Source organism: Zophobas morio, unplaced genomic scaffold (genome assembly GCF_036711695.1).
Source record: "Zophobas morio isolate AGI-343-1 ecotype UQ-CSIRO unplaced genomic scaffold, CSIRO_AGI_Zmor_V1 ptg000058l, whole genome shotgun sequence".
Taxonomy (NCBI): domain Eukaryota; kingdom Metazoa; phylum Arthropoda; class Insecta; order Coleoptera; family Tenebrionidae; genus Zophobas; species Zophobas morio.
The window spans coordinates 1587756-1615476 of NW_026972163.1; the positions used below are offsets into that span (position 1 = coordinate 1587756).

The 27721-nt window shown below is 32.3% G+C and overlaps 1 protein-coding gene across 1 annotated transcript in view; it reads left to right on the plus strand.

Moving 5' to 3' along the window:
• Positions 1-27518, plus strand: part of LOC135143129 (E3 ubiquitin-protein ligase ZNRF1) — a 30311-nt gene extending 2793 nt beyond the window's left edge. The window contains exons 2-4 of the mRNA XM_064074996.1: positions 25503-25598; positions 25657-25762; positions 25822-27518. Coding sequence (XP_063931066.1) covers positions 25503-25598; positions 25657-25762; positions 25822-25879 — 260 coding nt within the window. The 3' untranslated portion in view covers positions 25880-27518. The remainder of the gene's footprint in view (positions 1-25502; positions 25599-25656; positions 25763-25821) is intronic.
• The last annotated feature ends 203 nt before the right edge of the window (positions 27519-27721 follow it).

Sequence of the window (27721 nt, forward strand, 5' to 3'; positions counted from 1 at the left end):
TTTTACGCAACCCAAAATACTAATACCCTGTACCACTTGATATTATCTAAATTTAAAATGAAATGCTTAATCCATGATTGCTTTGACTTTGGCAGTGTCACTTTGACGTTAATTAATTTTTAACATTTTTTTTTCATCGTTGACTCGCCTCTAGAGCCCCATTGGACCGACGACATACAGCCAGATCAATCTGGGCTATACTGAAGCCGTAAGTGCTCTACCAATGTTGTTCGCCGCTAATGTGCAAGTGTTAATTCGCCAGCTCTGCGTCACCTAGAGCCTCTTCGAAGTGCAAATCTGCAACCTCTGGACTTCTTCGGCCATCCATTTACAAAAAAGCCGTAGCATCCCCCCAAAATGCCCAACATTTTCAACATATTAGTAGTTAAATTATTTACTTACTTGTTTGAGTTTGTGTTGTAACCTTTGAATAAAATGCCGTAAAAGGAATTTTTAGAAATAATTTTCTCGTGATTAATCGGTTGTAAAAGATCAAGAGGCACACTGACAAATTTATTACCGGCGCCGGAGGAGATTTCCGACTGGCTGCGGTACCACCATGGACACTCGCGTTTGAGATTGCCAAACTCAAAGCATTCATGGATTAAGCATTTCATTTTAAATTCAGTTAGTATCAAATGGTACATGGTATTCGTATTTTGGGTTGCGTAAAAATAATTTTCAAAAGTAATTCTCTCGTGACTAACCCTGTATAACAGTTATTCCTCGGCTAAAAAATTCAAAACGCAACCAATAATGCATTACAGTTACTATTGTTTTAATTAAAACATTGCTGTTTGTAATGGTTGGTATGAAATATCAAAGATAATTTTGAAATTGTATTTCTGGTTGCGTCTTGAATTTTTTAGGCGTGGAGCTTTTAGTGAATAACTCTGTATATTATTGAAACCGGAGTCCTGCCTAATGATTCATGAATAACGCCAAGATTCGAGTGTTAGGTACTATGAACATACCAGAACAAGAAAAAAGACAGTAGTAAATACACAGCGCGCTCCTTATAGTAAAAATAAACCCAGACATGACCTTTCAGTCATCCTGAATGAGTACCGATATTATGCAGAAAACGTTATAATATCGGTTGAAACAAAATTAAACTACATAAGAAAAATTATTTATTACAAATTTAGAATTCTTACAGTCATGATTGCTTTTTTTTAATAAAATTCTTCATACTAATGCTGGTCTATAATTTTAACGTATCTTAGCAAGAAGTATCGTGTAGATGAAAAAACGCTAACGAAAATTTGTCTAATCATCCCACAATCTAATGACACCATAAATTTTTTAGTAAACGCTATTTAATTGTATAAAATAATACACTCTAGTACAGTTCCTACACTACATCAGTACCTAGTAAAATTTTACAATATGGTAATAGGGTACATCGGACGAATGGCCATTTTTATGTTTTCTAGACGTTTTATGACCCCTAGATCCGGTTTACGGAAGTTCAGTTAAATATTTGATTGCGATTAATTTTTTAACACGGCGTGAAAGTACCACGTGATCGACTCTACGCCAATCAGATGTCGCTAAATGCCTGGTTAAATGCGTAATTAACTTAATCACAGTTAAAAAGTTAAAAAAAAAACTGCTCCCCTAGAGTAAAAAAAACTAGCCTGCCGTCTGTCTGTCGTCTATCTGTCGTTTGTGTCGATTTTTATTAGACACGTAAATTCTGAAACTATCGGATCGATTATTTTTTGACTGAAAGAAAGCACACACATTTGTTGGTCTAACCAGTAAGCTCTGTTTCAAAAGCAGTTTTTTTATCAACTGAAAGCGAAGTAAATATCTAAGTTTAGTATATCATTATAATCGCAGTTTAGTGGTTATCAAAAATAAAAATACGTTGTAATTTAAAATTATTAAATAAAATCATTTGCAGTTGAACCTCTGCGGTTTTATTATCAGACCCTGAGAAAGTCTGGTTTCCTCGACATTACCTAGCCCAGTAATAGCTTATTGCTTGCTATAACTTGTGCTTTACTGATACATTCTTGCCTTTTTCAACTGCAGTAGAAATATAATATGTTTCTTTAATGAACTAATGACAGAATAAAAGTAGATTTTGTAAATATTTTGTAACACCTTTTGTCTTGAAAGCAAAATATATTTTGATTTTTTTTCTTAACTTTTCAGTCTACAATTCCTTTGACAGTTCCAGCTCTGCTTTCAAAATAAATACGAAGTGCATGTATACTGACAAAGTGATAAAACACAGTATGTAGTACTTCATAAAGTTTTTAATATAGGATCCCTTCTGCGATGATTAATCGAGTAGTTGGGATCTTTTAGTTAGTTTTCTTATTCTGAATTCGATAAGCACTTACTGAATGTCACTGCAGACGTATAACATATAAATCGCAATTTACTTACAACGAGTAGATTGAAACATTCTGTTAAAGTAGGTGTAACTAAATTTCTCAATACATCTTATAATATCGCACTGTAAAAAACTGTCGTAAAATTTTACAGTGCTCATATTCCATTAATTATTGGTTTGGCAATAACTCAAAAAATGTGTATCATTTAAACTAATGTTTAGATTCTAAATCGATATTTATGAGATTTACGGTAAATTTTTAGTTCAATATTGAAATGATTTAAGTATTTAACTCCTTGTCTCTTTCTGACTATGTTCTCCCTCTCATTTTTCGGACCTACTCCAAATCTCTATCTTTAGAGCTGGCGATATTGTTTTGTTTTTTGTATGCCGGGTTTAGTAGTGGTGATAACAAGTAACCGCTTGCTGCTTATATGTCATGAGCATGACAAAAGCCGTTGTTATAACACGCCAATGTGTAATTTTTAAATTATTCGTGTAACATATAATAATTAATTATTTACGAGTTAAATGAGTGTGGTTGATTTGTAACAATGGGCCAAAGTGTTTCTTCGCCACAGCCAAATATATCTTCACTAACGAACAAGGACAAAGGTATATTTAGCGAATTTAATCCTGTGACTTCAGTTCGCAATTGAACATTACATAAACAGTAATTATGTTAATTAGCAGTCTAACATTGTATAATTTTCCACTAACTCTAGGAAAGTTTCTGCGTTTTTAATAAAATATTTAAGCTTTTATCAGCAATATGTATGTGTTGAACTTATCTGTAACACAGATAACAAATCATGAAGTAGTTATCTATAGATTTATATATCACATGTTTCAATAACTAATATCGTAGTGTAATAAAACTCGAACGGAGCGAAAATAAAAAATAATAATAAAATACACCTTTGCAAAATATGCCTAAATATTTGTATTATTAAATTAGTGTAGGTGTAAAAGTGGTAGGCATACAACACTTGTGTAATGCACCGAGACTGCGACACTCACAATCAGTATATTGATAACGCACAGATGAATAATGGTCATTGTACCTTTTTAACAAATATTTTAAGTACTATTTTATTGTGTCGAAGTACTTTTGTTACTTTTATCGTTTAATTTGTCCAGCTGTTTTAAATTAAATATTACAGAAAATTTTATGAATTTCATAACCACGCAAAGAAATTATTCTTATTATTGCCATATGTTTGATTCATCCACAGATGTGTCTTAACTGATGGCCAGAACTACCACCCATATAGGAACAAATTATAATTCGAAAAAATTAGAAAATCAGATCAACTTAAGAAAATTATAAATTTGATTGCAGAACTTCAAATTTTACCGTACATGGAGACAACTTTCGTTCTTTAAATCATACTATCCTTTTTTTAACTTCTTAAAAAATTGGTCGAAGGCTATTTTGACAGGACTTCGCTCGCCCTTGAAATACAGCCCAACAAATAAAAAAAAATGGTTTTCCGAACATTGATATATGATAACCTCTATAGTCTATACATTAAAGCAAATATGTATAATAGATAAGTAATACGAGTGACAGTGTAAGAAGCTAAATAACATCTTATAGATGTATTTTGACATTCTATAATTTTTTTGTTTGTTTAGGACATTCAACATTTTTTTAATGATACTCATACATTTTTTTCAGATTTTTGGAGAGCTTATTTTTCTGAATTAATTCATGTATTATACTTTAATAACCCATACCCTGCCACTTCGCATTCGAGAGCATGTTACGAAAACACACTTGTTTATATTTCGTCTGAAGTAAGAGATTAACAATTACTCCAAAAATATGAATGATAAAGATCCGAGTTTATAGCTGCAATTCTGTAAGAACTTGCTAAATATAAAGGGTTTTAACTAGCAAATTTCCATTGTAACGAGTTAAATTCGTAAATCTGATGGGCTGTTTGTTAAAATAAATTTTAACACATTTTGATGCACATTTGGGCCTTATGCCTGTGTAGCGAGTTTTTTCACTTGAGAATGTTTCGATCAACAGTACTTCAGCAAGGACACATCTGTCAATTACGACATGCAGTGTAATTCTAATAATAAAACACTGGAGTGTACGGTTCTTGAGATTTGATAAAAAAAATGTAAACTGTAAACTATTTCCGCTACATGTTTGCGTGATCGGCCACGCAATAACTTTCCAAGCACTACACTGATACTAGTATAAAAGTTTGCGGTACAATTTCGATTTTTTTGTGAAAATTTGGATGCTCTGAGGAAAATCTGAAGACGGATTCATAAAGAACAAGTACAGGAGTGTGTTATTTAATAAAATTGAAACCCTACTTACCATAAAAAATTTGGAGGGGTTGTCATCACGTTGGAAAATTTTGGTTTGCCTTTTACCATCTCCATGATATTCATAATATACATAAAAATTTCACATCAATCGGTCCAGTCTCGAAGATTACCTGACTAATAAAAATCGACACAGACGCCAGAGGATGGAAAAGAGAGATTACTTTTTTCGTACTCTAGTGGTCATGAAACGTCAAGAAAAGTAACAATTCGTCAGATGGACTTTGCGACTGTACTTCCTTAGCTTACACTCGGGAAGTAAAAAGAACTAGTACTTTTTTAACAGAGACGGTAGATAATATTGTTACGTTATACGGGTGAGTGAAAATTGGCGTGGGTAAAACTGGTTATTTCTTAATAACTCGAATTACACGACTAACTATTACAGCAACTATATACAAAATAACTTCGTAGCGCAACTTAAATGAATTCGCTCACTGGACTTCTTGACTGAATAATCGTTCTCGACGGTGGCCTCTATTTAAATCCATATTTCGGCGATCGAGCTCTTTCTCGAATTAGGTATTCGCGACTTCCGCTTCCAGGCTTTCCTTTAGTGAATGCTAGGTCGCGCGGCCAATGAGTCACACTACATACGACAAGCAACGCATACATACTAGAAGACCAATAGGCGTCGTACCGGGGCGGCGTATGGGTTTATTTCGTAACAATATAATAAAATTTTACAGTACATTTGAATTAAAAACTGGTTTTCTACAAATCTGAAACAATCTAACAATAGAAATATATAAAGAGCGGCGAGGCGGTTTTAATCCGTAGGTGTGTACAACTATGTTCGAACGGTAATCGAGGTCGCACGTTTGCACACACGATAAGTGGTCGCTTGGGATTTTCGATGTACAATGGGTGCTCGACGCTTTTGTAGAGCTGCTTATGACACCTGAAAAACAAGTGATAACAACACGATGCAATCTAGTCGCCCAACTAATTGATCGATACCGTACCGCGCTGTTCATGTACATGCATATACTGATTTGCACATTTCCTAAAATAGAAATATAGTTGGAATGTTCACTTTTTCCTCAAACAGTAGTCACTTTCTGTAAAAACAAACTTTTGGAACCTTTGTTTTTTTTTTTTCTGAAACGGATTTATTTGAAAATTTTGTTTGTGTGTACATATTCTAAATTTTATAAATTTGATAAAAAACCGAAACTATTTTTATTCCTTGTGAAAATGAAAGTGATAACGATCAATTTACGATTTCTCTAAAAGAATTCAATTGTAGACTTCTCATCGAAAATACAGATTTTTATTAATTTTTACGATTTTTTTAAAATGGGATGATAACGTAATAATTTTTTAACTGTATTATTTTTACTACAAGATAAATAGCTTCCAGAGAATTAATAGGTATATGTTAAAGTGCATGCAAAAATATAGTTTGTTTACAATTGATTTAAAATTTCTGGTAGATGTGGAGGATTACGTTTGCTTTTGATAACGTATCAGTTATATAGTAATGTGAGCTCACCATAAAAGTACGAGTATTTCAAAAAAATATGTAATAAATTTTATAAAAAAAATATCAGTATACTATGACAAAACCTTGCAGCAACGCTTTTTTGCGTGGAATACATTGTGCAATACACATCTTAAAAAATGTATTATCGCTGTTAAGATCTGACGTCATCAGAATATTTAATCTAAAATTTTATTTTATATAAAACAATTTACTCGTAGAAAATTCTGAAAGTCTTAAGTAAAATAGTTGAAGAATACGTCTGGTAGAAATATCGGAAAAATTACTTACGAAAAGTAAGTTTAACAAAATATTGTAGCACTATTGCACGATAAGAAAATTGAAAATAAAAAATTTGGTTGTCTAATAGAATAGAACAACTGTGACGTCAACCAACTAGTCTTTACGTACATATGTACATATCTTCGCTGAGGTGTAATCTGTATGAAAAGTCGAATCTTTTTATTATTAAACCTAACAAATGTGTCTGACAATTTCCATACAAAGTATTGGCAGAAAAATCTGGTATAGGGAACATTTTGTAATTACAACTGCAAAATCATGAGATTGAAAAGTAGGGTAAAAAATATAGAATCGGGAATGAAATTATTTAAAGAATCAAAAACTACATATGGTTGGTTCCAATATTTTAAAAATTATTTATCCAACAGCAGCCGGCTTTTCTTCTTAACGCGTTTTTGCAGCCCCTTTTTTATAGTATTATTATACATTTAAAATACAAAAAAAAAAAAACACCACCGCCTCCACCGCAATCTTCTTTTCTCTACTCTTGTACCTCTCTTCCAATGCCATTTGCATTAACACGCTGAAATAATACAATATAACTAATTCCCCAGTATTACTTAAAACAAAAAAATCTTTTTTTAAATCAATGGAATCTGTTAACATCAATTTTCGTCGATTTATTTTTTTTTTGCCTAATAATATGTATCGTTCCAATAATTGGACGGCTTTTTGCAGAATGGCACCAACCCACAACAAATTATTAACGAGAAAAATTAAAAAACGTAATTTTCTTCATTTAATAATTCTATAAAAGAAATTTCCAAATTTTATGTATGTGAAAAAATCAAAATAATTATACTTTGCAGGGCATAAAATGGTGTACGGGTCCTATGCGTTTATTTACTAAAAATAATTAATATTTTGTGGATTGGTTCTATTCTGCAAAATAAAGGACATACTTAGAATAATATTATTTAATGAACCAAAATATAAGGAATGTGGTTTAATAATTGATAAATTTAAGAACTTTCCATTTCAAAATCAGGGGTGCCACTGAAATCATCTACATCATCTTCTATGTGACCAGACGAAGCTAGATTTTTGTAGAAGGGTTGTGCATCTGCCGGTATTAAATGCAGAATCGACTGCAAATCTTTCAATTTGCGGTCACTTATCGGTTTGCCATTGGGCCATACAAGAACACTTGTAGTCAATGGATACTTTTTCTTGTCGAATATTGGATTTGTAAGCGTAATGAAGTTTGTTACTGTTTCTTCTCTTTTTGTTCTCATCTCTTGTCAAATTTAAAAACTTCCTTTTTCGGCCTCGTTTTGGTTTCCCTGTTGTTTGATTAAAATTTATGGGTGGAACATTATTTAGATTATTATCTTCATCATCAGAGTAAGTAGCTGTTCTGAATCACTATACTCACTAGAAGTCTCATAATAATTTGCTATTGCTTGCAGTGCACTGAAAGAATTTTCTGAAATATGGTTCAGTTTCTAAAAATATTAGAATGTGATATCATAAACAACTAAAAAATATTTTTATTTACCGTTTCAATTAATGGCACAACCGAATCCATAATAATTTAAGATAAAACTTGTAAGTTTACAGAAAAAGTTCACAACAACTTATTTATGTGACATTAATAATTATGCAGAAGGTGATATCACACTCTACTTCAATATAATGTGATATGTATTATAAAAACACGTAAAAATAACAGAAGCTCATTTTAAATTTTTATATGTGTAAAAAAAATAAAAAAAACTAATAAGTTACAATTAAAAGAATCTCTGTATTACATAAAACAAACTGAGCGAGATGGAACTATTATCGTTAAAGTGTTATAACAGGTACCAACATAATATGTAAAAAGACATTCATTGGGCTTAAAGCAGTCTTTATTATCACAGTTATAGGTAAAAAATCGCAAAATGTTGACTACTATAGTAGAATACAACTTATTGTGGACTGGTTCCTTTCTGCAAAAATGACTACAAAATTTAAAGAAATTGTTGATTGGTTCATGGTAAAAAAAAGTTAAATAGAATTAAAAAATCGTTATTTTAACATATGGAATACGTTCATGAAGTCTTCTAGGGTTCAAAGTTCATGTTTGTTTTAAAAATACAATTTTGTGGATTGGTGCCTTTCTGCAAAAAGCCGTCCAATTGTACACCATGATAACCTGTAGTTCAACTTTAGATAAAATTACGGTTTCTTCTTGTACAACATTTTTTAGCTTGAAAATACTTTAATTTAGGCGAACCATGTTCCTATTTAAAATCTGTCAAAAATTTACCCAATACGTAGCAAAACTTAACCCAACTTTTACTTCTTGTGTTTTGTTAACTGATGGGTAACGAAAATTTTATTATAAACTCACGTTTTCATAGCGAAATTTATAGAAAAAATATTCCTTTTTTTTTTAATAAGTGTTGCTTGAAAATGCACAGCAGTTTCTTTAGCACCTTTCATAGTGTTTTTCAATCATTACATAACATGCTTATTTGAAATATTGGCAAATGCCTTAGTTTAGGAATTACAGAACACCAATCGATATTCATTGCTATTGATAGCCTTATTTTGGTAAATGAATGTATTGAAAAACGTGTCATCAAAATAATGTGGTATACTTTGTACGCCTCATCAAATTATTCTCAAATTTTATAGGAATATAGGCTGATTAGTTTTAGTTTTAGATTATACTCTCATGCTTATTATCTTTGTCCGTTTGTTGAATATTGCAAAATGTAGTGTCCGTTTACATAGTCTGTCGTTGTCTGTTGACGATTTAATTTATTTACTTTAAAATTATCGGGTCATCTAATTTAATCTAACCAGAGTTTGTCTGCTCAATGCCATCAAAATTTCGATGACGTCATCTCAAACTTTTGTTAAGTAAATCTTGCTTTAGGTTTGTATTGTAGCATCTAATTTAGTGTAACGAAATTTACACTAACGTTAATTAATAAATAATTTCAGTCAAAATTTATTTTTGTTGTGCTTTATTATTTGTGAGCAGATTTACTCTAAAAGTATCATAATATCAAAGTCTATAATGTAGAAAATGTGGCGCGAAAGTGAAACGTCCGCTTTGAATACGAAAAATCCAGGAATTTATCCTCTCCTCTGTTTGGAGGAGACAAAATCAATCAAATTTCATTTTCTTTTGCACAAATGCAGACTTTGATCTACCGCCGCTGTTCCTGGTTGTCTGTATGCTAATAGCCACATTCGAAGTATAAATATAAACAGTCCAAGTTAAGCATGTACTAAGAATATATTATTCCCGTTGATTATCCGCACATTGTTAATCAAAATGTATTTGTTTATGCTCCTCAAAAATTGACGATGTCATTCAAAATTTTGTTGGATTAATCCCATCTAAAATATTGTGAATCTATCCTTGTACAGGTGACTAAAAAAACTAATGAAGGAGTTCATTCATCAAATCAAGAACCATTCACTCCTTTCCCCCAAAAACTTGAGAATACAGTACCTATTGTTAGTATTAGTATTACACTGCACCTGTTCAAACTGATACACTTGCGTGTGCTTGTCTCATTAAAATATTATGATGTTAGCATAATTTTATTTATGGAAAAACTTACTTGAAACATATGCATACCCTCTCATTACGCGTACTTTAACAGTGTACATTAGGGTGATTCAAAAAAAAAAATAATTTTTTTTTTCGTGCAAAGAGGTTCAAAAGTTTCTTTTCAACGTAAAAAAATACCAGTTAAAATTTGAGCTCTTAATATTAATATTAAGACCGTCCGCATCGCGTTTTTCTATTTCCCATAAGAATAACATGGAAAAATTTTTGTTTGCACCTTCTGATTTTTATTGCTAGCCCGTCGTGTGTCGTGAAAAAAATTCAATCACATATTTTTATAGAGAATTGAACGCTCTACAAAAAGTGTCTCCTATGATTGTGCGAGAAACCTGATATGTAGTTGAAGAGTTATTTTAGGCTAAAGTTAAATTTATCCAAATTTTGACGTTTTTGATGCATTACAATAAATTTGATGGTCTTATTGAAATAAATCACCACAAAAATTTATACACATTTTAAATTTAGTTTTTTAAACAGTAATTGTTTATAATTTTATGCTATAATAAGGCCAGTAAAACTCTTTCCGAACATTTTCAGCATCAGTGGGTTAAAAAATCATAGTCAGGTTTCTCGCAAAATCATAGGAGACACTTTTTGTAGAGCGTTCAATTCTCTATAAAAATATGTGATTGAATTTTTTTCACGACACACGACGGGCTAGCAATAAAAATCAGAAGGTGCAAACAAAAATTTTCCCATGTTATTCTTATGGGAAATAGAAAAACGCGATGCGGACGGTCTTAATATTAATATTAAGAGCTCAACTTTTAACTGGTATTTTTTTACGTTGAAAAGAAACTTTTGAACCTCTTTGACACGAAAAAAAAAATTATTTTTTTTTTTTTTGAATCACCCTAGTGTACATATATCTTTATTTTAACTAATAGGTGTAATAAAACCAAATCAAATGTTATAATTTTTCGAAGAAGCTGAATTTGTTTGTGTGTACTTCCAGGGCTAGTGTAGTTCTGTCTCATATCTTAGACCAATTTTTTCGCACCTAGCGGTACATTTATTGAAGTATATTTAAATATAAGAAGTAGAAATTACCTGTAGAGACCACTTCAGAAAACTTTAATAAATTGCGTTCGATTCATACAAATTGAAAGAGGATTGCACTTAGAAAATACTTTTTTAAACTTTTTTTGTTTTTAGTTTGTACGAATTATGATTAATTGTTAGTGGTGCGATCTACCAGAAGTAAAGGAGTGCCACAATGAAAGATCATTTTCGTGGAAAGGACACAAAATCGTGCAGACAATTGAACTACTATTCTCTTTGTATGCTTTGATGCTAATTGATAAATTGTTGTTGAAAACAACAAACTGCTATTACATCAAACAGCGGAATTTCTTCAATGGGAAAACGCTAAAAGCAATAATACACTGACCGGCAAAGAAACCGGCCACCCTGAAATATTACACAAAACCGCTTTAAAAATTATATTTTAACTAGTATTTATTTGTCTCTTTTTTTAACTAATTTGTATATTTCGTGTCAGCAGTGAATAGTTCTATGTATAAAATAACAGTCACTAATTAAATTAATAATTTTTAAAGCGATTTTGAGAAACATTTTATTTCCAGTTTTTTTGCCGGTCAGTATAGAATTTTTCAATGATAAAATTTGAATCTCAGATTAAACAAAATCAATTACCTTAAATGGAAATGTATACTTAACCTCATTTGCATAATTTTTTAATGATTTGTTGCTAAATGTGAGTTTAATAATTAAATTAAATTTAGATAACATTGTACATGTACACCAGTTACCAATTAAATAATAAATAAAAATATTCTCTTAGAATTACCAAGTCGAACATAGCAGCTGGTGTAATTTCCTGTACAAAATTTGTAATTTAAATTAATTCATGCCTGTTTATTTTCGAGGAACAAATTTTTTCAGAAATAATCAGATTACTTGACTCGTTTTTACAAAAGACTTCGACGATTTTGTTAGTTTGTCAAAAGACTTTTAACTTCAAAGAATTTAGGAGCTCTAGATTCCTATTGTAGAATGTTTACGAAGTTTTGTAGAATATGACTTACCATTAAGTAATTGTTTATATTAAATTTTAGTACTGCAGAGTAAACTACTTTAAGTTATTTAAAGAAAAAGTTGTATATAGTATTCTACAAATTTTACTTTTATTAAGAAAAATAAGAAGATGTATTCGTATTAAGAACACAGAAAAATGATAAGTCTTCATAACTTAATTCTGTAAACCAAATCGGACTCGAATAAATCGATATAATCATGGTGACTGCTTCATAAAACATCACGGTGGTGGACTAAAATGGTGTCGCTATGACAATCCTTAATATACGCAATGAAAGAACAGTCAATCCATTTGCGCATGTGATTCGAACAATATGTGTAATGATAATCGAAAATAATCATTCCGTATTTTGTAAATGTGACAGACGCGGAACAAATTCGCAGCCGACGTCTTTAACTGCGGTGCACAATTCCGGTAGAAACGGACGAGTCGGCGGCGGTGGGTGTCGTGTGGTGCGCCTAACGCCATCGCCAAAATCACCCGCAAATCACAATTAAAACGATCGTCGACATCCGATAAAGTGTCACATCTGACATCACGTGTTTACTATTCAAAAAATATCGATACGATTATGAATTGCTTCGTGATTCCGCAGGCAAGTTGGGCTGTTTCGTGATGCTGCGTTCCGGGAGCGACCTTTGACATTTCATCCCGTGCCTGCTATGGGTATTGTGATAGGATCGTGTGTCCCTGACGAAGAACCAGACACTAACAATCGATTCCATAGAGTTGTTTATGGTAATTATTGATATTTTATCAGTATCTTATTCTCCCGTAGGCAGCACAATCGTATATATCCACATTTTCTGATACATGTGTGATTAGAAAGTATTAAATGTTAGTAACTAAAAAGGCTTTTGTTATAAACTCATGGACAAAATTAACAGACCACGTAATGATTATTTTTAATTTAATAACTGTTTCACAGCTGACGTTGGATCTCCTTTAATATCCCAAGTAAATACTGTGAAAAAATCTTTTGTTTCAACGTAGATGTGTAGATTCAAGGCAGCTTAAGCAAAAGCTCTACTGCTATCAACACAAGGTATACTTTGTTGTACCTATTAAGTTTGTTGTCATTATTGTGTTAGGTACAATATACTGAAAAATGAATTCCCTTCATGCGTTATTTTGCTAATGTGATAGGAATACATCATTCTACCGTAAATTGCATGGTTGCAGGATTTAATATTACACGTTATCCTTTCGAACAGTCAAAAGATGACAAAAATGAAGCTGGTTTAAGTAGCAGAAGAACGACAAAAGATAATACCCACTGCTCAGCATAAAGTTGCAAGATTGCAATTTGCTAAAAATCATAAGTTTTGGAGTGTGAATGACTGGAGCAGTTAAAACGAGAATAAGTTTAAAATTGCCTGATGGACGTGAGCGTGTTTGGCCAAGACTAGAAGAGAGATTTCCAAGCTGTAGTATTTCTCCAAGAGTCCCGTTTAGAGTTGGTGGCTCGTAATGTTTTGAGGCGAAATCTGTTTCAGCTATTTTCTGGAAAACATCGTAGTCGAACGTGACTAGGTGGTCATCTACTTGAATGTTGTTGATATTCCGTTAATGGTATTGCTAGCTATCAGTCCCGATTTAAATCCTATCGAGCAATTGTGGGACGATACTAAAAGAAAAATTCGAAATAATACACCCCCACCTGTCAATCAGAATCAACTGATCAATGAAGTAATTATAAAATTAGAGAAAATTCGTCAGGGAACTGTTGAAAATTTGATCTCCAGCATGCCAAGGTGGATTAATGAGACAATAAGAGCCATTAATTTAATTTTTTTGTGTGTGCTAATTTTTTAGGTAGTTTTAACGTAAATTTTGTTTAAGCAAAAAATAACAAGATTTTTCACTGATCACACAACCTTATAATTTTATAAGGTTAATAGTATATAAAGTTTCTTTTAGGTGAATATAGGCAAAGTAATAGTTAATAAAGTAGTGCGTTAATTTTGGCCATGAGTTTAAAAAAAAACCTCACTGTTCCTAAGGAATTTTAATTAATTGGAGAAATTAACTTGTACAATATAATGTACAATTTAAGTAACTACTTAGTGCAAAAGTATATATTTTCACAACGTTTTGCTCCATTGTAGTGTAATTAATCTCACCTCTGTTTTGAGGAGAAAAAATCAATCACAATTTGTTTTCTTGTAACACAAATGCATAGTTTTTATTTGCCGCCGCTTATTCTGGTCAACCGGAATCTGTTCGAGCTTAATAGTCAAACTCTTTCGATGTATAAACATAAACAATCGAAATTAAGTTCCGGAGGTTGTCTGCTTTAAATATATGTATTTCATATTGTCCGTCTGGACGGACTGCGCGCCCCCCGCCCCCCGTCAGCGCAGGGGTTTCGGAGATGTTATCTATGCCACTGCATAGCATGCTTGTTTACCCGTACTTCAACTGTCCACACACATCTTTATTTTAACTAAAACGATTTATCATAAAAAGGAAATAAAAATCGCATAATTATATTTTATAATTTTTCAAAGAAGCCGTATTAGTTCGACTGTATTATGTACTTCAGATGCGAAGGAACTTGCGTCTAAATAATCTTAGACCAATTTTTAATTTTTTATATTCGTCGTCTTTTAAGGGATCGATTCTTTCTTTTAACGTGCCGTATTTCCTTGTAAACTTGCGTCTAAATAATCTTAGACCAATTTTTTATTTTTTATATTCGGCGTCTTTTAAGGGATCGATTCTTTCTTTTAACGTACCGTATTTCCTTGTATCATTATGGTTTTTCTATGAGTTCGCTGAAATTCGCATATTTTTCATTACAATTGGTCACTTCCTTGTTGACCCTTTTCTGTGTCGAGCACTTTATTTTCGGTTCATTTTTTGTTATGAATTTGCTTTTCTTCCCGATTGTTGTATCTATATTTATCACCAGGTCTTTTCAAAAACAGGTTACTAGCTCCAGCTAGAGCTCTGATACCGCGGAGTAAGTGCCCATTCACAATGAACGTAATTCGTAAAACATCCGTAAACTATACGTAATTCGTAAAGTTGAGCCAATGAAATGATACGAGACTGTCTACAATAAATAACGTAAAAATTGCGTTTGCGTGCAAATTACCGTAAATCTAACGTAAAGTTGAGAGTTGTTCAACTTTATGTACATTTTACGTGTGTATGTCACTAGAACATAGTGTTTTTAGTACTCTAGACATTGAAGCAATGCGTTGGTAGCACTGAAAATAGAGTAAGTACACTACATCAGTATCTAATAAAATTTTATTGGTATTTCAAACTTAACCATGAAGGTTGTTAATGGATGTTTCTAGCCCACTATACACTGGCGGCATTATCCCCCTGCATTGTTCCACAATCCCTCAAAATAGCGGTTGTAAAATTTTACTAGGTACTGATAAAGTGTAGGAACTCTACATACCTACGTGATCAGACCTAACCTCCTAACCCTTTTCCCCTATTTTTATTAATGGGACGTACCCACCAGCGGCGGCTCCTTGTGAGTTTTGCTTGGTTGGTCATATCCCTCCTGTTCCTCCTCCGTAATAACAACAATAGCAACAAAGTGGCGCTGTTTGTATCCATTTTCTCTTTGTTTCTGCCTCCTGTTTAGTGTTCTGTACCTGTCAGTCTGTCAATGTCATTAGCGAAAGTATTTTATGATCATTTGTAGACAGTCGCTTAAAAATTGGGTTTATGTACTTATTACGTATTAGGTCAATTTTACGAATTACGTTCATTGTGAATTGGCACTAATTCATCATAAGTATACGGGCCTTTGGCTGCGAACATTAAGGCGGGGAATTTACATTAACGTTTGCTGTTCTGAAAATTTTCCTTAAAGCTTACCACCAACCTTGCAAAAGATTTGCAAATATAATGAAACCAAAGATCGCCTATAAACCACCGAATCACTAAATAAGTGAAGAGTACCTAAAGCACGCATGTGGTATCTGTATTTTTATTGCGGAAAAACTGAAGTGATAACTGATCACGCTTATGCATTCTGCCAGGTAAACAATATGGACGACCTCACACCATGGTCTGAACCCTGTTAATAAGAATTAATAGAGCATGAGGTTAAAAATTGTGAAGGTTTGATGATGTATAAGGTACCAAATATAGCCATTGTACCTAATATGGACACCCTCAAGTTAAGAACCACGTACTATATTTGTGTATTTTATTGTTTCTACAGTTTCCTTTAGTTTAAGCAGACGGCTGTAGTCAAAATTTAAAGTTGTTACACCATAGAGGGTGCTATTTTAAAATAAATGACAGTGAGACTTGTTGCATTACAAATTTTGGTGTATAGTGGGTTAAGATTTTTCTTAACAAATTGTATATTATCAATTTTGTAATATGGATGGAAATTTTACTATTTGATTCCTGATTGATAATGACCACCCGTTATAGTTCTAAATACGGTACTGCAAATGATAAGATGCCTAATTTCAAATGCCTTTGTACTGTAAAAATTTCAATTTTATATTGAACTAGTTTTTTGCTCGCGGCTTCGCTTGCGTAGACGAATCGTTGTGTTGAAGAGCGCTATTACCAAGTTTCAAGTAAAAAATGTATTGAAGAGCATTAATACAAACTTTCAAGAAAAACCGCCATAAAAATATTTTTTCGCATGCAAACTTTGTCACCCTTTTCATCTTCTTGCGGGTGGAATCTCGAAAAAATCTGAAGTACGTGTTTCATTATTTGTGTTGAAGAGTAATATGTAATACCAAGTTCCACGTAAAAATTAAAAAATTACAATATAAATATTTTTCCCCTACAAACTTCGCCACCACTTTTCACCCCCCTAGGGGTTGAATCTCGGAAAATACTTAAATACGTGTTTCATTATTTGTGTTGAAGAGCATTAATACCAAGTTTCACGAAAAAATTTTAATTTACAAATAAATATTTTTCCCGTACAAACGTAGCCTCCACATTTCACCCCCGTCGGGATCGATTTTCGAAAAATGCTGAAATACCTGTTTCACGTAAAAATTTAAATTTACACTAGTCCTAATTAGTAAATTGGTCCTTTACAAATTTTACCACCCCCTTGTCACCACCTTAGGGGATGAATTTCGAGAAATCCCTTCTTAAACAATGCCTCCAGTATAAAATGAACATGCTCTCCAAATTTCAAATTTCTCTCATTAGCGGTTTGGGCTGGGCGTTGGTAGGTCAGGCGGGACATTGGCTTTTATACAGGTGATTTTTTTAACCTGAAACTTTCAAATATGTCGAAAAATAAGCACTCTGTGAAAAAATGTCCAGAATCAAAATTTGATCATGCCGTGGGGGAAATACATTTTTATTTAAACAAAGGTGAACTTTACATTTTGTGCACAAAATTTTTGTAGTTCCTTTGCATCCCACATTCTTGCATCGTGACGCAAAGTTTTTACTTCATGCATCGGCCAGTGGTTCAAATCATCATACCTAACTTCCAGAACAGGGCGCACTTCTAAAGCGCCTCTCGATGTGGTTGGAATTGTTGGCGTCGATTCCCGCAAAGGCCGCCTTCTTCTTCTCGAAGGCGTTTTTTCAGCAGCCAGTATTAGGGCCTCGGCTATATGTATAAGCTCTAAAATGTAGCAAATCTAGTACATATATCTTTTTTTTCAATTCCCAATCTCTGCTTTGGATTTGTTCTCCAACTATGCGCAGGCTATATCTAATCCATGGGTGAACATCCGAAGTGTCAATTTTTTGGTGCGATAAATTTGGATTAGAAAATCCAATTTATCCACCCCGTCCATGCCGTTATTGTATGCTTTTACGACTTCTGGTCGCGTCTATTTTTGTCCCAGCGCTTACATTTTGTCTCCGTTCCCAATTTCAAAAACGGTAGAAACCATACAAAGTGGCTTATTGTCATACCACTTCGTCAGTATGACTTCCTCATCTCTTTGTCCGAATCAAATGGAGGACGTCGAAATCTATCAACTCATGTTGCATAAATCCCCTTGTTTCTGAGCTGCTACATAAGTTATAATTGGAAAAAAAAATGTCAAATTACGAGACATTTTTTTCTGTAATTCGTTGCGACAAATGGAAAACTACAGCATCTAAGCCAAAGACTTCCATTTCAAGGGGATCTAGCTCTGTTGTGGCTCCCTGATAAATTAAAAATTCGTACAATATGCCATTTCTTCCACATAAAGCCAAAATTTTAATACCCCGTGAGTGGGGCTTGTTTTTGACGTATTGCTTGACATTCAGGCGACTTTTGAATGGCACCATTTGTTCATGAATGCACATCTCCATTTTAAGCGGTAACGACAGACATCTAGCTCTCATAATTTGATATAATGACCTGATTTTCCAGAATCTGTCTGTTGAGCCCTCATCCCTCTTACTGATGTCAACAAAATGGAGATTGTGTCGTAGTTTAATAAATCTGTTATAGAGACACATTGTCCACCACAATGGGATGGGAATCCTAACTGAATGTTTACTATCCCAATAGAATTGCACCCTTGGGTAATGTAAATTGCCCATAAGTATATGTATCCCTACAAATGTTTTAAGTTCCTGAGTTGTGGTCAGAGTAAATTTCTGGTGGTTTTGTATGGCGTATAAATTGGTAGATTTCACTATCATTTGGTACAGATCATCTATGAAGTACTTATTGATTTTTTTCTTTAGGGGTTAAGTCATATTTTTACATATGTTGTTGAATAGCTGCCTTGCCCAGGTTGAGGTTCCAATGACTCCTGCATTTCGGTATCCAATGTTTCAGTCCCTCCCATTAGCGATTTCATCAATAAGATCTAGTTTTATACTGAGTGTAGATCAAGTGGTCTTTGGACTCTGATCAAATTTGCCGCTTCATTGAAACTGCATGTGTGCTATCTGTTTTGTCATTTCTTTGTGCATTTTATATTGAAATCGCTAAATAAAAACGTTTGTTTCAAAACGACAACATTTGTACAGGAACTTATTCAAGTAATTCGTGTTAACACGTTGGAATTGCAAGCTAAAGTCAACAACTTTCAGACAATGGGTTTCACTGTAGAGCAGAATACTTTTATTGTGATGGCGTATTATCGCAATGGAGTCTTTGAAGATGGAGCACGCATATCATGACCTTTACCTGTACTTTAACAGTCCACACGTATCTTTATTTTAACTTATAGGATTTATCATTAAAAAATAAAATTTGCAAAATCAAATTTTATAATTTTTCGAAGAAACTGTATTGTTTGACTGTACATGATAGGCGAAGGAATAACCTTCGACCAATTTTTTAGTTCCTTATTAGAACTTGTGAATTGACTTGAAATTTACGTTTTGACAGCTTTTTTCTTCAATAAAATAATTACATGTACGAGCAATAAATAATGTTAAATTTGTCACAGATTATATTGCAACATTTTCAAATAAATCTGCATTTAAATTTATTTACCAAACTGAAATGATTGGATTAACAACACTGTTTACTTCTTCGTCAAATGATTAATGTTTCTATGTCTATTACCAAAACTTGTATTTTTGATATGGATTGCTTATTATAAAATTAAATGTAGCATTTTAGGGCATGAAAATCGATGTGTCAAGTAGATACATTTGATACTTTACTTGCTGATGCTCTGCTGATAATGTGAAAATGAAAGTGAAACTGTGTGGACGTTTTCGACACCGAATTAAGTGGTTTTCGTTTTTTGTTCTATCACCATCACACAAGTGTTGTGTTAAACTTTAATTATTACACAAATAAAAAATAAAATTGTGTAATTCAACAATAAAAACTAATTGAACGGAATTAAAGATTTTGTTTTTTTTTAACTCAAAATATGTAGGCTCAAAAAAAGTATAGTGTGCAACACTTGCGTGTAAGATGTAACTTTCTACATTTGTTACATATTGTACTATTACGTGATACCCTCATTTCGACATTATCTAAGAAGAATTTTCATACAATCGAACTTAAAGTTTCAATTATTGCACATAGAAATAGACTTATTAAAAAATTGTGAAGAAATAGTAGTAGCATTCAGAAAACAGAAGTTATCTTTATTGCTACCGAAAAGAGAAAGTGTCATAAATTTTATAATTCATTTACTGAATTTAAAAAAATTGAAAGGTGACTTATGATGAAACACCCTGTATATAAAAATACATACATGCTTAATTTTTGATAAAAATGTAAACACACAAACGTGTCTTATCAGTTAATGGATGATTACACTAGCTCCGAGCATGGTAACGAGTAATGCAGTTAATAGCGAAAGACAGTAGTATCAAGGCAGAATGTAAATCAATTATGTATTGATATACAAGCCTCTAATGGTATTAATATTGACTTTTCGTGTCTACGTCGTGTATGTATGATAGTAGCTAGATTATAAAAATTTCCTACATAATGGTATTTTAGTAAATGTATCACATATACAGGGTATCTTTTAGGGAAATTGAAATTACTATCAAAATTAGATTCTTAAACACTAAAACGGCAAGAATTTTTGATCCATAAATCAAACTTTCGTGTTAAATCAAGTCGTAAGTCACGGAGGTTAATCATTAAGAAAGGGTACTGTATATCTGCGCTGTACAAAATAATAACCCCTGCGACTTTCCGTATTTTAGGCGGGACCACCAGATGGTGCAGTATTACAAGCACCCGATATTTCTGCAGGTTTAAATGGCAGATTTGGATATTTTTCAATAAATATAAATAAATGGAACTAAAATTCTTTTATTATCGACTGTAATCAATAAGACATATTTCTGCGCATCACTTCGGAAATTTGTATACTTTCCATAGTCCCGTATGTAATTATTATAGCAAATTGAATAGACGACAAAGTGATATTTTTCTAAAGATTTTTTTTTTACTATGCAATAACGATTGGAGCAAGAAATAACAGATATATAGGAAGGTTGTCGGAAAGGTCAATAAATGGGTGCCTTATAGAGCTATCGGGTACTCTAGGACCCCTAGCGCCAGGAAAGTCCGTGTCGTAAGTTATAGGTTTCAACTAATTTACATGTGCACATACTAGAGGCCACCTTTGTCGAGTAAAACGATGAATTTTTTAATAAAATACTAGAAGAATTGCTGCCCGCAGCTCCGGTTACATGGATTTCGCAATTTGGAGAAATCATTTTTCATCCCGTTCACTCCCCCTCCCTAGTGAACCCGTCTAACTTAAAAACTCACAGGACTCTCACACAAACTTTCATCCGCTATTTTACCCCCCTTAGGGGCGAAATCTCCAAAAATCCTTTGTTAGTGGATTAGTGTTAACACAAAAGGAACCTACTCTCCCAATTTCATGTTTCTGGCTTTAGTAGTTTAGGCTCTGTGTTCGATGAATCAGTCAGTCTGTCAGTCAGGACAAACACTTTTATATGTATAATTGTATACATATTAAGATAAAGAAAAAGAAAAACAACCTCGTCTAAACATCAATTTATTGCAAAGCATACTTTAAATTATCATTGTTTACTACTAAGAAATCAACAGTAAGTCGGTTTTTTATTGCCTTTTGAATCGTTTGAAAGTAGTAACCAATGTTCTTCTTCTTTGATGTAATTCAAAAAATTTAAACATTTTACTCAAAAATTGTAGTTTTGTTACAAGAAATAAGAAATTTTGTGTTTTTTTACACCAAACGTTCTGGACCCCTGATACACAATCAAAAGCGCATGCTTCCAAAAATACATGTAATAAATTTTATTTGCTACTGCAGTATTAGAAATTCTGATAGATTCTTTATGTAATTAGAGATAAATTGTAAAATTTAGTAATCCAGTTTAATTTTTTATGGACCAACTGTATGCATACATAGGTATTTGAAAGAAACACATTATAGTACATATTTCAAGTCAATTTTGTTTAATAGTAATTTGGTAAGAGAACATCATCGATTTTTGGGAGAGGGTCTTAAAATAATTAGACTTTACTTTTCCAGTTAATCAATCAAGTAGTTATGGAGATATATACCTATTAAAAAAATTTCAAACAAACATACTAAAAACAGATTCCGAAACTTGAAATGAAGTTCAAGCATGTATTAATAAAATGTCTTCAAGAGAGCACTTGCACATTATTTGTCTTATTGCAGTTACTGCAGTTAAATTCATCATGTATTTACAGAGTAGGATAGATGCATCTCTGCTGCGACCAAGTATTTGTAATTATCGTTTGATGAAGTAGGTGCTTAGGTTTTTTCAATGTTAGGTTGCAAAACTGTATTATTATACAAAAGTAGTTTGCATACATATACTTGATAATTATGTCAGTTTCAATGACAAGTTCCCCTCTCTGGTATACTTGAATAACAACTACAGGAACGATTGATCGGTATTTTTACGATAGAAAAGGATTTCGTTAATTGCATTTAAAAAAAAAAATAAGTTTGCTTTTTTTGTGGGCTAAGTTTCTCGCTCTAATGTTATGATAGTTTTGAAATGCCGCCGTAGTAGTCAAGTCCTTACTTTTTCCAACAGTGGTGGCGGAAATAAAAAACTGTAGCATGTCATGATGAATATTTTAAGGAATTGGGGAGATAAATATGCAATATGGGCGGGAAGGAGTATTAAACAAACTCTTTGCATTTTTAATTTAATGGATCTTTTCAAAGAATTATTATTAAGCTATGGGGCTTAAATATAAATACGAAAACCAATTTGAAATACAAAATGCATTTATTTAGATGAAATTATGGATATACAGAAATGGTTGCCAGGTAAAACATGGGTCAACGATAGGATGCCTAGAAAAGACATTAAAGTTATGAAAAAGGACAGCGTTTTACCATTTTACGTGCCAGAAGTTCTTTTCGAGATTACCAGAAAACTGTGAATGCAAGTCGTTTTAAAAAATTGGGTAATAGCATAACTTATACCCCCAGTAGTTTCTTCCAAGACAAGTTCAGAAACTGTTGTAATCATGGATAATGCTGATTACCGCTCAGAAAAACTAGGAAAGCCACCAACACAATCTGCTGAAAAAATCGTTTCTTCAAAATTACCTACGACAAAAGAACATACAAACTAGCATACCCCATTCTAAAAAGCTCAACCAAGCAAACTAGACTAAAGATGTGAGGAACTTCTCGATAATATTTCACCAATTATGATCTCTCCTGCAGAGATCCTTAACCTTCAAACTACCGGGTGGGAAAAATTACACATCGTTTCGGGTGGGGTCCGTTTGGACCCCATGGCCTTATTTAGCCAAAATTAAAGAATTAATCAAAAATTTTTGGCGAATCCAATTTATTTATTAATTTTAAACACAACCAAGTTAAAAAAATTACATAACAATATTAAATAAGCATTTTTTGTTACAGTTTGTTGTCCCAGCATTCCTGACATTCAACAGTATGAGTAGAATGTTCTCGGCAAACAAATCTTTTGCAGGAAATGCAAAAATTTCTTGATTTCTGTCCCTGCTACTTATACAGACGAAACAGCGTCCGCGGGATTGTACTGATATCGATTTTGATAACGTGCTATTGATAAAACAAAATTTAATTTTTTACAGTCATTATATTGTCACACCGACACCGATACTGACACCTGCAAGTCTGTATCAAAACTGCAACGCCGTCTATAAACTTCTAAAGAATAAAACAATGGTTTTTGTGAGACTAAATTCTCAGAATAAGACCTGCAAGTGCAATAAAATCTCCAAAATATAGACAAAAAAATGGCAACATAAAGAACCAGGTGGGGTCCATGCGGACCCCAAGAGACAATTTTTTTTTTTTGTAACAAACTGTTACACCTATAAAATTGATATTTTTTTAATGCATAGCAAAAGGCCTTAATCGAAGCTACTAAAAATACCACTATGTTTAAACCAGAAATAACTGGAAAAAATAGGAAAATGTATCAATGGGGTCCATTTGGACCCCACCCGGTAGTTTGAAGGTTAAATAAAACGTGCATTGTAAAAGTTCATGTTCTCTGTGTATTTTTAGGAAGACTACCTTCTCCAATTTTTTCTAGTTAATGAATAATTTGTCGCAAATAACGAATCACCAAGGAAACTTAATGACGTTTGATTGCTTTTATTACAAATCACGGAATTAAACAATAGTTTAGATCATGGATACGCGCATTGATTTTTAAAGAATGACGTGTACACATGCGATTCTCACGATTATGAATAATAAAACAATTTCTTATCAAAAAATCTTGTTATGTTTAGATGCGAACGCGATATTCATTAGTTGCTTTTTGTGAGTAGTGGAGCACATTAACGAAATTTGAATTATAGCAGCGCAGTACTTTTTCTTCTGAAGAGCTAAACGTTTATTCAGACGTGTGTTGAATTCTTTGTTTCCCGTAAACCTCGCAAACTTCAAGAGATCCAAATGTACTTATACAGCAAAAAGTTTGTACACTAAGTTAATCAAATTTAAAACATTGATAGAAATAAGTCGACGCCACATGTGTATATAGATACTTTTACTAAGATCTGCTTACATGTTTCGATACAATCGTATTATCTTCAGAGCTACATATTATTCAATAGTATTCCGTCTTTCACATAACTATGGTGTAGGTAGCCATTACCTGTTATCCATAAAATACATAATGTAAATTCTATGTTTCTCTAATGGGAAGTGTTCACTAACTTTGTGTTTTTGATACTCAATTTTTGCTGTTGCTCTGAAGGTGATACGATTGTATCGAAACGTGTAAGCAAACCTTAGTAAAAGTATCCATATATGTGGCGTCGACTTATTTCTTTCATCAATTACTGAATTTAAGTTAATCAAAACCCATACATACATCTAATTTTGAATCGCCCAAAATGTTGACCAATAATATCTCAGAAATTTTTCAGTAACCTCAAATTCATCCTACAGAGCTGGTCTTGAATTTATCTTAAAAAAACCTTATTTTGGGTTTTACACTCTTGTAGAATAAATGTGATTCGTATCAACTTAATACCAAGTAGGAAACAGAAACTGTTTAACACATGCACTTGCGCCGTTGAAAACGCATTCATTGAAAATTTGTATTTAAATTGTGCACTTTATATGCATGTTCGAAGTACTATTTTTAAAAAGAACATGTTTTTCTCAAATATGGTTCATTATGATTTAAACAGAGATTTTTTAATCGCATATTTATCACGCACAAAACGGAATTCAGGTTTTGAAGTTACACTTGCTTCCAAATCCTCAAAACGTGAATGCGCTTTGTCCCTCTTGTTGTATTAAAATAAGAACGTAGTAGAAAATATGAACATTTTTTTACTTTTACTTTTATAACAGTAAATACACCAAGACAGTTATCAAAATCAATTCTTTATCATATTTATCACATGTTTTATTTAATATTGCTTAATTACAAAATACTTCCATTCTCTATTTTTCAGAAACTGTATATTCATACACATTTTATAATTGTTTTGTAATTGTTTCAGGGATCAAATGCCCAGTTTGCAGCAAATTTGTTATTCCTGATGACATAGAATGTCACCTAGTCATGTGCCTCACTAAACCACGGCTTTCCTACAACGGTAAATATATTTATAATCGCTGAAAATAATGTAAACACAAAGAAAAATTGTTTTTTAGAAGACGTTTTGACTGACGATAAAGGAGAGTGTGTGATATGCCTAGAAGAATTAAGTCAGGGAGATGTAATAGCCCGTCTTCCTTGTCTTTGTATATATCATAAGATGTAAATCTTAATGTATCTCTTCTGTTTGTCAGAATTTTTAATGTTTTTTTCTTTCGTAGGTGCATAGATCAATGGTTTGAAGTAAATCGATCGTGTCCCGAACATCCTGGTGACTAGCAAAACGCTGTTGTAAACTAGGGTTTGTATATATGTACATAATATGCTGAAGTGAATTGTGAGAAACAATCTTAAATAATGCAGTAGCTACAGTACACTATAGCAGTCTTCAGATAACGAAGATTAAAACAATAGTTACCTATCCTAATTAATTAAGTACCACATTGTTATTGTTTTGTCATTTTTTACGATTTTCTATATAGTAGTTTTAATAATATGATTACTACCAAGGCATTCGACAAAAATATTGTTATAGTGTTTACATATCAATTTGTTTTATTACGACAAAATAATTAAACAATTTTCTTTACATGGTGCATAGTTTGTTCTGAACTGTCTTCACTGATAAGCGTTGATAGTGATTTGTATGTTAATGCGGCAGCTACGGGTCTAGTGTTATGATGAGATAAAGTTTTATTTTCTGGAAAAAAATGAAATATTTTTGATACTTTCATATGACTGTTAACAAAACGATTTGATTTGTCTAAATTATTAAAACTTATTTGTGAGACATCATATTCTTCTATCGTATTCCTTTAAAAGTATTATCTCAAATCTCATAATAATTAATGTCACATATATCTAAAGGACACAACATTATTATGACTTAAGTTTAAGTTAACAGATACTGTTAAGTCAGCTTAAATCATCAAAGTCATAAATAGCAGAATTCAATAATTGCTTAATAAAAAATGATTTAATCTGAACTGTGACATTTCAAAAAATAATTTTAATATGTATACAATTGGTCCCAACTTTGTTGGTTTCTTATGTCCTCTTTTATAACTTATATGCCATTCTTTCCATTTTGTATATTTTTTGTTGAAAACTACAAAATGATGTTCTTGTTTTTATCACTTTGAATGCAAAAACACAACGGGTCGTTTGAAATCACATCTTTTTTAGCATCAATGAACCCTTATTCTAAAAACACTTTTACACAAATCGTTGTAATTGTTTTTTCGGGAACTTTGTATTTAAAAATGTATGCCGCATCATTGCAAAGCATTGCTAAAAGGATGTTTTGTTTTCTTCTTTGTAGAAGAGACGTGTTAAAATATTAAACTATTGCTGTATATACAAGTATTTTTTTAAATTAAAAATAAACAGAAGCCTTGGTCATGTTAGTTCAGTACCAAAACAGGCTGGTAGTGATATGAGCAACCTATTTTTTATTCTAGCCAATGTGAATGTGAAATCAACCAAAGACTTTTTGTTGAAGTGATTTAATAATAAGGTGCTATAACTAAGCAAAATATTAAATTTTAAGTTGATATATGCGTAATGATTAATGAATGAGTTGTAACAGTAATGGTCTGGGAGCAAGATTTTGTATTACACTTACCTCAAATATTGTCATTTAGCTTCTAATAAAGAAGTGCCATAAGTTAAGTCTTGTTTCCTGAATTTGTATTGATTTTGAAAGGTGGTGTTTTATGTTCTGCGGAATTTCCAGACCAAGGGATAGCAAAAGACGAGTGACTGATTTGAATAAATAACAAAAATAACTGATGATTCTCATTTTATAATCATTTTTGTTAGTTTTATTAATTAATTATTCATTTGGGTTATTGTAATAAATAATAATAAAATTAAGATGTAGCCTTGTAGTGATAAATAATAAATGCCATTTTCACAATATTTGCGAAATCCATTCCCTCCCTTACTTGTATGAACAATTTAATTATACACCATTCCATGCTATAAACACTCATAGAGAGATTGTTTTTCTTTTATATAAACTTTATTGTTTTCTAGAGTTATGAATTGTAGTACCCTTGAAGAATTTCCTCACCTATCTCAGGCCATAGGTATAAGTGATGTGATTAAGATTTGCGCTTT